General features: G+C 47.1%; 1 protein-coding gene across 2 annotated transcripts in view; it reads right to left on the reverse strand.

Moving 5' to 3' along the window:
- Positions 1-11,754, reverse strand: part of ACVR2B (activin A receptor type 2B) — a 43,267-nt gene extending 31,513 nt beyond the window's left edge. For both annotated transcript variants that reach the window (XM_077129776.1, XM_077129775.1), the window contains exon 1: positions 11,690-11,754. In XM_077129776.1, the coding sequence (XP_076985891.1) occupies positions 11,690-11,741 (52 nt within the window). In that variant the 5' untranslated portion in view covers positions 11,742-11,754. The remainder of the gene's footprint in view (positions 1-11,689) is intronic.
- Positions 11,755-12,004: the final 250 nt, after the last annotated feature.

Below are 12,004 nucleotides of genomic sequence, written 5' to 3' on the forward strand. Positions count from 1 at the left end.
ATTATTACCACATGTAAAATCAGAATCTTGCCACACCAAGATTTTGTCAGATGCATTGAGGCTTGCCTGTAATACCCTGTTATCTACAACCCCTCAACAACTCTCGGTCTCTGTGGACTACAGAGTAGAGGCAGTATGAAACATGGCGAGTAAGGACACACAGTCACATACATGCATGTCCATCCCAAAGCCAGACCAGCCCATCCTAGCCAGGCCATTTTACCTCTCCTCTGCAGCACTGTAACCAGAAGACCAAGGCACAGGAAGCAGCCTCGCTGGCTCTCCTCATGCATTAAGCCAGCAGAAGTGGGCAACCTTGGTTTTGGGAACTTTTCATGAAGCAAGACTATTTCCAGTGTCTGTAATCTAGCATTTCTCAGATTGCTGCAGAGGGCAATCTGCTGTCGCACTCAACTTCTGCCCCCATTGCCAATACCTGCATAGGCTTGTGAAAACCCATTATAGCCAATTTTCCAGTATTGTATTAAAATTTAAAAGACATGTCCTGCAACTCAAAATTCCTATTCTTATGATCTATCCTTGAGTAACAATCGGTGTAAACTGTAAACAATCACAAAGTCCATCAAGAGGAAAACATAAATAAAATATATATTCAAACTTTGGATTAAAAAGATGAGGTAGTCCTCCCCACTACATGGGACATGATAACCAGGGATGAAAGTCTCCCCGGCAATGTGGAATATGACTCCCAGGGATGACCCTGGCACCATGGGATCAAAAATGACTTCCTGACCAAAAGGGGAAAAGGAATTGTAAAAAATAAGGATTCAGTGGCTGAGAGAGTTCAAATAGAGTTGAGAGGCTACTCTGGACCCAAGCTTCAACTAGATATTACTACTTATCATGGTTTTCCAAACCCCAAACAAATCCATTCCTGCCAATCCTAAAGAACACCTTGGGTTTTATCTGAGATTCTACAAAGATTCCATGCACTGATTACTTTCTAGAAATCTACAACCTCCAAATGGGTTCCTAAGCCAGATAAGTCCTGAAACCCAGAGGGGCCAGCTCTCCAAAACATCAACTATTTCCATCCCCCTATCCCATATTATCAACAGCCTTTTCCAATATGAAAAAGTTAAAATGGGCATAGCCCAAATACCCCTAAAGACTGGGAAGAACAAAGAAAAAAGTGCAGTCACAACAAAGAAGATAGAATTTAAACAAATGAGTATGACTGCTGAGTTATTATATTGATATTTTTTAGTCTCCAGTGTCTTGGAATAGCTAAAAGAAAAAAAACTAAAATCATGGAACTGTAACCCATATCAAACTCTGAAATCTGATCTACAACTAATTGTTGCAGTATGCTTTGAAATGTATTGCTTTCTTGAATATATGTTATTTTTCACAAAAAAAGAAAAACAAAAGTTGATTGTGATGATAAATGCACAGTTACATGATGATATTGTGAACCACTGATTGTACACTGTGGATGGTTACATGGTATGTGAATATACAATACATATCAATAAAAGAGTAAAAAAATTAAAAATAAATAGAAAGAAAAAAGGGGCTAAAAAAAGATGAGTTAGATCTATATGCATTAGATGGCTAAAATGTATCTCTGACAACAACAGAGATGGAAGTGACAAACATTACAACGAACAAACACAAAACAGTCACTCTGTATAATTCCATTCATACAAAAGTAAAAAACAGGCAAAACTAATTTATGCTGTTAGAAAGCAGATAGTTGTCATGTTTGAGAGGGTAGGGCTGCTGACTGAAAGAGAACATGGGGGCTGGGAAATTTCTGATTCTTGATCTGATGCTGATTATATGGGTGTAAAATCCATTAAGCTGTCACTTATAATAACTGAAGTGTTTTATATTATACTTCAATGTGTAAAAAAGAGCAATACCATTCTAGATGAGGGAAAAAAGAGAACAAGAAATCTTCTATTTCTAGAAGTACTTTTATAGACAAGAGGAAATATGTCTGGAAAGATAAACATCAACTTGAGATAGCTCACCTCTGAAGAAGAGACTCAGATGCAAACATGGATGGAAAAGGAGACCCTGGCTTTATCTTAACACTGAAATTTCTGCAACTGAATGTACATGTATTATTTAGGAGACCAAAAGGTAAAAAAATTAAAAATGAGAAAAGTTATAGTCAAAGTGATCACCATCTCCCTCAACCATTTTCCAGGGTAGGTATGCCAGAAGACCCCTGGGTAGAGAGGTTTGAGTGTGGTTTTGAGGGGCAAGGGAGAAAGGACTGCAATGCCCTGGCTCTCTTACTACCCCTGCATGGCCCCCTCAGGGGTCACAGGAAGGCAGGTAAGAAAGGGAGCCAGAATTCACTTCTCTAAACCTTTCTGCTCCTCTTTTTTCTAAGCCCCAGAGCAGATGAACCCTGATCCCTTATGTCCTCAATTTAGAGAGAAGATAGACCTTATGAGGTCTAAGCCACCAGGCTCCCCTCCAACCCAATCCCCACACCCAGGCCCTGCTTGGGTCTGCTGGACTGCTTAGGAGCTCTGAAGGAATGTCAAACGCTGGGTAGGAAGGAAATTCCCTAGAAGTACATAAAGTAAGGGTTTCCCAACCCATGATGGCTGTCAGACGCAGACTCTGAGAACACATACTTTCTGAATCAATGGACAGATGATAATCACATTGCAGGTGGGGGAGTTTGTCAATGACACCGGACATTAAAAGGCACTGTCCTCACACGTGAAAACATTGTGCACCACTGCCCAAGCCAGAAGCAAAAAACACCCTGGCATCAGCACTCAAAACAGGCAGCTTCCAAATCAGCCTCCTGCTTTAATTGGTTCAGGTCTGGGAGGCAAACAGGGGTTGGGGCCCCTCCCTCTCCATAGATGGACAGACAACAGCTGGTCTAGTTACATTCTCCGAAATGCTCAACCACAAACCCAGGGAAGCAGCCTCCTCAATCCTCCAGCCAAGGGCTTGGGTTTCCAACAAGCCTTCCTTTTCCTTCCCTAGAACTAATTTTAGCCTTCTTGGTTGTCAGAGTGGAACTGAAACGGCAGAAGGACGTTTGCAAACAAGAGCATGTGTTCGCCTTGCAAAACACCACAGCTCCAGCCCAGAAACTAGCCAGAAAAGAGAAGCCCCACTATAAGGCAGGCCAGACCCCTCCACCAAATGTCCCTCTGGGAGGAGGGTCACAAAGCTAGTCTGTGGGAAGGGCTTCCAGCAATCACGTGCTCATGAATGAAAGCACCCAGCTGGAGCTGCCAGTCCCCAAGAGGTTCTGAAAAGGCACATGTATGTATACAGTGGAACTAGAATAACCAGGGTAAAGGCATGGGGTGGCCCAAATGCAGAAAGCCATTATTGGTTTGGGACTAAAAGGTGACAAGGCTGACCCCCACCTGCATTATTCATCCATTCCTAGTACCCCCACTATCTCAGACAGAGACACCACTGACAAACTTAAAAAACAAAGACTCAGAAGAAGGCAGCAGCATCTCCTCCACTCCCTCCTCCCCACCAACAAGCTCTTCCTCCAACCTGGGTACCCAGGAGCAGACCATCAGGACCACAAGAACAGGAACCTCTCGGGCTGGGCTGGATCTGGCAGAGAATGAGAGACCAAAAAGGAACCCAAAAACAAAGGGGTGGGTGTCTATTTTTGGAACAAAGAATTGGTGATAGAATGAGAAGAGAAGAAGATAAAGAATTCTAAGGCCACAAAGTCCTTTCTTTATTCAAATGTTACACAAACCACCCTGCAAAGACCACAAAAGAGATGGAAATAGGAAGTCTCAACAAGAGCAAGAACACTTTTAAAATAAGCACTTCACACACCAGTGATGTGGAGCACTTGGGAACTGGGTCTTTTTTAAAAGAATACTCCTTCCCACCCCAGCCCCTGTCTATGATCAGTTTCCAGAGCAGCAAGCTCTGAGTTCAAAATCAGGGAGAGAAGCTCCCACAGACAGTCTTCCCTAGCAGAGCTCAGAATAAGCTAGGGGAGAAATAGAGAACATGGGGGCCACCACAGGAGATTCCCAGCCTGCCAACCCCAACAAGGAGGCTCTGTAAAGATTAAGTACTTCCAAGAGCCCCCCTATGCTGGCCCTGCCCTCCAATTACAATGTGGCAACCATTCCCGGAGGAAAGGGTAGAGACTTTCACCCATACCTTTGGAAAGAGGCTGCCCAGCTGCCCTGGTGTCCACGGTCTCGGAGTGCCAGGCCCACAGTGCCTGCGGCTCCTTGGAGAGCCACCCAGCAGGCCCGCTCGGGGGGAAGGGCATGCCCACGTCCTGCTATAACCCCTAGCACTCCTCTTGGCAGACACAGACAGACTCAGCTCAGGCAGCGCCCAGGTGAGCAAAGAGGGGGTGCCAGGCAGAGAGTCCCCAGCAACAGGAACCTGCTGACTGACATTCTGCATGTATGGGACAAAGAGGCACCAGGGCAAACCTCAGAGTGGCCGTCAGAGGCAGGTGGGCGGGTGCAGGCAGGCAGGCTGCCCAGCCACCCACAACCACTGCCTCCCTGAAACCCGAACCACTTCTGGGAAAACTCAAGGACGCCAGGATTCTCCTCAGTAGTGAGCAGTACTCCCAAACCACTCATTTCAAACCAAACTCTTACACTGAGCAGCTTTAACAAAACCAGAATCTCCTAGGCTTCAGGGTGAATCCAACCACCCACCATGAACGTGATGGGGCTGAGGGGGTGCAGTGGATGGGCACACAGCCTCCCACAATCGTCTGACTATTTAAAGCATGAGAACACTCTAAACCAGTTGTTCTCAACCTGAGATGATTTTGTCCCCCTTCCCTAAGATGTTATGGCAATATCTGGAGACATCTTCAATTGCCATGACTGGAGAGGTGCTACCACAATTAGAAGGCAGAGGTCAAGGATACTGCTAAATATCCTACATACAATGCACAGGAAAGCTCGCCCACCCTCACACAACAAAGAATCACCTGGTCCAAAATATCAGAAGTGCCAAGGTTGAGAAACTGTTTTAGAATGAGGTCCGCCTAGCCAAGACTCTAGCTCATGGTCGTCTACCCAATGTCACCCTCAAAAGTATCCAGACCTCTACCTGGTCCCCCAGATCCCAGTCTGTGGTGACAGGCTAATATCTGCGAGTGGATCTAAATTCCTGAACTGATGTGCACTGGGTCCAACTTGTACTTTCCAGAGGTCCCAAACAGGGAACTGCATGCATGGGCATCCAGATGTGGAGGACCTCAGGGCACCACCACCTGGAGGAGAACGAGGAGACTAGGACTAGAATCTGAATATTGCATGGGATCTCAAAAGGCAGAAGTAAAGGACAGGGTACTTCCAGTGGCCATAACAGGGTAGAGGCAGCAAGGAAGGAACAAGCTCAGAGCACCTCCTCAGGACAGCAAGTTGCCCCTCAAGACCAGTGCAGTGTATATGTGCACGTGGCTGGACTTGAAAAGAGGCAGGGGCAACCGGTTCCCTATATTAGCGCAAAACAGTGAGTGTACACACACATGTGGGGAAAGGAAATACAGCTAATATCAAATTCTCAGAGGGGCCCATGACACAAAGAAGAACCAGGGACTCTTTGCTCAGTTCCCTCAAAAAGTTTCTTTCTATCTTTAAAATTTTTTATTTTCAAATAATTTCAAACTTACAGGACAGCTGCAAAAATAATATAAAACCCATACAGAGAACTCCAACATATCCTCACCCCACAGATATCCAGATTCACCAATTTAAACATTCTACCACATTTACCGTTTCATTCTATCAATCTATTTTCTAAACATTTGTGAGCAGGTTGCACACATAATACTCCTTGAACACAAAATATTTCCATGTACATTTTCCTATGAACAATGATAATCATTTATGTAATCACCTTAAGTGCAGTTATCAAGTTTAAGAAATTTAACATTGATTTTAGTTTACGTTCTATCATTCTATGTCCTGTTAACGTCCTTTTGAATCTTTTCTCCTCCATTCTTAGATCCCATCTAGTATCATGTATTACATATGTCATTGTCTCATTAGTTTCTACTTTTATTTAACTGTGAAAACATATATATACAACATAAATCTTCCTACTCCAAATCCTCCTAAGCATACTATTCACTGGGATTTGATTAATCACATTCACAGGGTTGTAGTACCCTTGCCATAATCCATTTCTATTACTTTCTCTTCACCGCAAACAAAAACCCTACACTCATCTTCATTAACTCCTTATTGCCCCTGCCTCTTATCCTGGCAATCTACACTATACTTTGATTCTCTATGAGTCTGCATACTCTCCAATATTTTCCTTGTGGTTACCATGGGGCTTAAATGCAATAACCTAAATCTGCAACAATCTCGTCTGCTTTGATAGCAACTTTAACTTCAATAGCACACATAAACTATGTTTCTATACCCGTCCGTCCCCCACTTTTATGTAGTTCGTATGTATACATTATGAATCCCAAACTACTGATTTGTCATTACATTTTACACATCGGCCTTCTAGATCCTATAGGAAGTGAAAAGTAGAAACCAAAAATAAAATAAAATAGTACTGGCATTTACATTTACTCATCTCATTACCCTCACTGGAGATCTCTGTTCATGCAGTTTCACTCCACAGGCACATCTCAATAGATACTGTGGGTCTGGCTCCAGACCACCACAACGAAGCAAATACCACAATAAAGCAAATCACACAAATCTTCTGTTTCCCAATTTCAACTATACTGTAGCCTTTTAAGTGTGTGCAATGGTATTATGTTTTAAAAAACAATACCTTAATCAAAATGTCACAGAGAGAAACAAAGTAAGCACGTTATTGGAAAAATGGCACCAACAGACTTGTTTAATAGAGTTGCCGAAACCTTCAGTTTGTAAAAAATGTGGTATCTGATAAGCTCAATAAAGCAAAGCACAATAAAACAGCATGCCTGGATTGTCTATTGTCTTCTCCTTTCAACCTAAGAACTCTCTTTATTATCTCCCATAGGGCTGGTCCAGTATTAACAAACTCCCTTAGCTTTTGTTTACCTGAGAATGTCTTAATCTCTCCCTCATTTCCGAAAGACAGTTTTGCAAGATACAGAATTCTTGGCTGGCAATTTTATGCTCTCAGTACTTTAAATATGTCTCACCACTGCCTTCTTGTCTCTGTGGTTTCTGATGAGAAATCAGCATTCAATCTTACTGAGGCTCCTACGTATATCACATGTTGCTTCTCTCTTACAGTTTTTACAATTATCTTTATCTTTGGCATCTGACAGTTTGATAACATGACACAATGTGGGTCTATGTGGCTTTATCCCATTTGGAGTTTGTTGAGCAGCTTGGATGTGTAATAATACAAACCCAGAATGATATTCATGTCTTTCATTAAACTGGGATGCTTCTAAGCCTTATTTCTTTGCATATTCTCTCTGCCCCTTTTTCTCTTTCTTCTTCTTCTGGGATTCCCACAGTTCGCATATGGGCACATTTGACAGTGACCCACAGACCACCACAATGAAGGCTCTGTTCACTTCATTCTTTCTTCCTTCTGCTCCTCAGAATGAACTACTTCAATTGTCTTTTCTTTAAGTTCACTGATTCTTTCTTCTGCCAGCTCCAATCTGCTACTGAACCCCTATAGGGTATTTTAAATTTCTATTACAGTGGTCATCAGCTCTGTTGATTTCCATCTTTCTACTGATATTCTCTTTATGTTCATCTATTTTTCCTGGTTTCCTTTAGTTCTATGTCTGTATTTCCCTTTAGCAATGTAAGCATATTTATGACCATTTTTTTCAGTCTCTATCTGGAATGAGCCAGGTCTGATCCTCCTCACTGATGGTTTCAAATGCTTTAATCTCTTCTTTTGCCTTGGCCACCACTTCCTCTATCTTTGGATATTTTGTAATCTTTTGTTGAAACCTGAACATTTTGATATTTTAATGTGTCATCACTGGAATTTAGACCCTGAGGAGGCTGTTCCTTAAGGTTATACCCAGCTAGTGTTATAACAGAGCTTTCCTTGAATGGTAAGAGCTAACCAAAAAAAAGGAGGAAAAAAAGAAAACACCTTTCCCAGTCTTTGTAGACTGACCTGTGCAAGTAGGTGCTCTCTCCCAGAACTTATCAATAGAATGAGTTTGGAGAACAGCTCCAGGTCACAGCCTAGGGGCCTCCCAGATCCTTTTTGTGCATGCATGCATGACCCTAGGAATTCCAGGTGTACAAGAATGTTCCCTCTTCCCCAGGAAAAAGTTTCCTCATAGTCACCCACTATGTACTTTATGTCCTACCTCCAACTATCCGTTACCCAGACAGCACAATTTGACTGCTCTCACAGCTGTGTGAGCCTCCTTCTACATGCAGGGCAAGTTCTGGGATGGCAGGTCCCTCAGGCCAGTACCAGATTGGGCCAAACATATGTACTCCCAGTTTGTGAACAAGGGTTACTCTGCTCCCTCCAGAACTGAGACCAAGGATCCGTACTTGGAGAACTGTCCACCTCTGCACCAAGCTGGAAGGGTGGGACAGGGGTCAGCCAGGGTGCAAAAAGAACCTACCACTTTTAAGTGGCCTTTTGCTTTGATCTGGTGCTCATTTTATCACCACAGTCCTTTACCTCTTTTCTGGAGCATTGAGAAAAATGTTTCTGCCAGTTGTTGCAGGTTGTTCAAACTTCTTCCATGGGACAGAGACCTGAAGCTTCTCACTTTGCCATCTTGATCAGGGCAGGGAAAAAGAAGTCTCTTCAGAGAAGTGCCAGGAGAGATCCAGGTGCTATTTGGGGATTCTCTATGCCTAGAAAGACCCTGCAGGCCCACCCTGAGAGGCCACAGCACTCTGGCCCTCTGAGGGATGGGGAGGGTACCCACACCCGTAACAGGCAGCATGGCCAGCCAGACAAGACAGCGTCTGTAGTGTCCAGCAGGTCCACAGACAAGTATCAGAGGATATCCCTTTTCTGGGGAGGGGCACCAACAGCCTATGGCTGTGTGGTCCATGTCCTCAGCAGCAACCACTACACTGGGCCTAAGGGTCACTTCACTCACACACACCTTCTTCCCTTAAGCAAATGGACAAGAAAACATGGATCAGAGTGGGCAGCCTATAAGGTAGTTCAGGGCAGTCAGGGCCTGCACTTCCTGATGGGACAGCCTAGAGGGGCTCCTTAGCCACTGGCTCCCAGGAACACTGCTCCCCCCTCACCAGGGCTATGATCTGAACCCCAAGTACATAGACAGACTTCAGGAGCTCTTGTGTTTGGGAGACACATCACAATGCAAGAGCCAAATACGTTGTTTCCCAAGGACATAGGGCCAGGCACAAACCATGTACATCTTGCAGAAATGAACATTGTTCGGATGACAAGTACCATCTGCCATTGCATAAATTTTGCCTTTTCTTCTAGGTCTGCACTGCCCAGTATGGCAGCCACTAGTTAAATATGACTAGTGAGCACTTGAACTACAAAATCTGAATTAAGACGTTTTGTTAACTGTAAAATACATACTGGATTTCAAATATAGTACAAAAAAAAGACAATGAAAAATGTTTCAATAATTTTTTTATTGATTATATGTTCAAATGATTATTTTGTATATACCTGGTTAAATAAAATATGTTAACTTTCACCAGTTTCTTTACCCTTTTATTAATGTGACTATTAGAAAATTTTATATATGGTTTATATTCTATTTCTATTGGACAGATTTTCCTCAAGGCATTAAGTGCCAAAGGGGATGGGTAAAATTCCAAATAAGAGGCCAGGAGCTTGAAGGAAGGTCATCCCCGAAACCAAAGGAACAGGAGGGCCACCTCTGCCCCCACCTGGGCCTGAAACAACTCTTTCTACAGATCTCCACGGGTCAAGGGAGTGGCCATTTGGCTGGTGTTAAAACACCCAGCAATCCCCACCATCCTCCCAAGGCAGGAACACAGGTCCCTGGACTTAAGTCTGCAAGTGGCAAGGCTCCCACAAGTAGGGAGAGCAGCAGGATACCCTAGCCTAGCAGGGAACACTGTCCAATAGGGGATATGGGGGACAATTGAGAGAAACAGTCCTTCCAGGGGCCCAATACCATCTAGCCCTGCCCAATAAAGGGAGGGTGGGATATGAGATTGATGAAGCCAGGGTGAGGCAATTTGGGGGGCGGTCCCCAGATTCCAGCCCATTCTGTCCCAGAAGGGGTTACCAGGAAAGGTGATTCCTAGGGACAGGCAGGCAGGCTGCTGCATGCCTATAAAGTCCGACTACTCCCGACATCCCCACCTCTGGTCAAGGTCTTCCTTTTCAGAAGCCTCAATCTTGGGAAAAGCATCTTAAACTGCACTTAAAAGGTAGGAGGACTGAAAGAGAAACAAGAAATTCAACTGACTACCATTTTGCCTCCACCACACAGGAGTGAGCTAACAGATAAAAGAGTACCTGTCTTTGGTCCCTACATTTGGGCTTCGCAGGTCACAGCCCCACACAAAGAAACTCACTTGCAGTCAGCGTGCACAGCTGAGCCTCTCTACAAAGCAAAGGCGGCTGGTAAGAGTAGAGGTGGGGATAGGATGGCGATTCCCGATCTCCATCCACCCCTGCAGCAGCTCCAGGCCCGACCCCGCCCCTCGCGGGTTTCCCAGACTCTGGGCTGCTGCCACCGCGGGCGGCGGGGGACCCGCGCTGCATGTGTAATGGGGGCTGGGAACAAAGACGCGCGGGACCTCGCGCCCCGGCTGCCGCCCACCAGCCACCCAACGCTCAGCTTTCTGCGCCTCCTAAGGCTGCCCCGAGTATCCGAAATGAATCCCGAAGTCAGTCTTTTCGCGCCGGGTGTAGGAGCGCCCCGTGACCTCTGGGTGAGGAAAATTAACGCTTGGGAAAAGACGAAAAAGCGCCTTCCCAGTGGAACTCACCTATATACACACCCACATCCACACAGCCTACATCTCGAGAATTGAACGCTAGCCCCACGGCCACCGGCGAGTTGGATGCGGGTCTCCCACCCCCGCCTTGTGCCTCCCAGAGGCCCGAACTAACGAAGACCTGTTGGTTTTCCTTCTCGCCTCACCTCCTCCTCCCAGGCGCCCAAAACAAAGCTGTCCCGCGGGGCGGCTGCACCCTGCGTCCCCGAGTCCGCTGCAAAGAGAGCGGGAGCAGGTGTGATCCAGAGCGAACAGCCCACCGTGCGGGGTACGCGACGCAGAACCGGGTGGGGTACGGGAAACTCCGCGGGGCTGTGCGAAGCCGCCCCCTGCGCTTCGCCACCCCTAGTAGTTGTGAGGGGGTGCGCAGCCCTCCCCCCGGACGCTCCTGCACCTACAATCCCGCCGCCGCCACCCCCGATTAGCTCTGCCCGCCCAGTTTGGCTGCCTTCCCCACTCCCCCGTTTTCCCTCACTCTTCCTGATTCCACGTGCCCGCGTAGCCTGAACCCAGACCCTGGGGCTACAAGCCCCGGCCCCCATAGCGGACCGTGACTCTAGCCGGTGCGCGACACTCCTCCCAACCCTTAAAGCCGCCGGGATCTGGAGCCCCGAAGACAAGATCTTTCCTCCAATAACACCGAACGCGGGTCCCGGTGGCCCCCGCCGCCGCCCCAACACCGGGAGATGCGAGCTGGGTGCAGGTGGCGCAGCTAGGCGGCCGCGGGCCCGCCCTTTGTTGGTAAACACCTCGCGGCGCCCAGAGCAGGACCCGCGCGTCCTCTGCGCGCCCCCCACGGCGCTCCCCGTCCTTACCCGCGCACAGCGATCCCCAGAGGAGGGCGAGGGCCGCCCAGGGCGCCGTCATGTTCCGCGGCGCCGCCCCGCGGACGCCCGGAGCCCGCGGGCAGGGCCGCGCGGCGCTCCCGGGGCGCGCAGGGCCGGGCGGCGGCTGTGCTCTCCTTCCCGCGCCTCCCTTGGGTCTCGTTGCCCGCGCGCTTCCTGCGCCTTCCTACCCGGGAAGCGTGCGGGCTCTAAGGGGAGGGCGACCGGGCCGAGTTCAGGGCCGCTGCGGATGGCGGAGGCTGCGGCCCGGGCTCCAGGGCGACGCGGGGACCGGGGGGCGGCAGC

This window comes from Tamandua tetradactyla, chromosome 15, assembly GCF_023851605.1.
Source record: "Tamandua tetradactyla isolate mTamTet1 chromosome 15, mTamTet1.pri, whole genome shotgun sequence".
In the NCBI taxonomy this organism is placed as follows: Eukaryota; Metazoa; Chordata; class Mammalia; order Pilosa; family Myrmecophagidae; genus Tamandua; species Tamandua tetradactyla.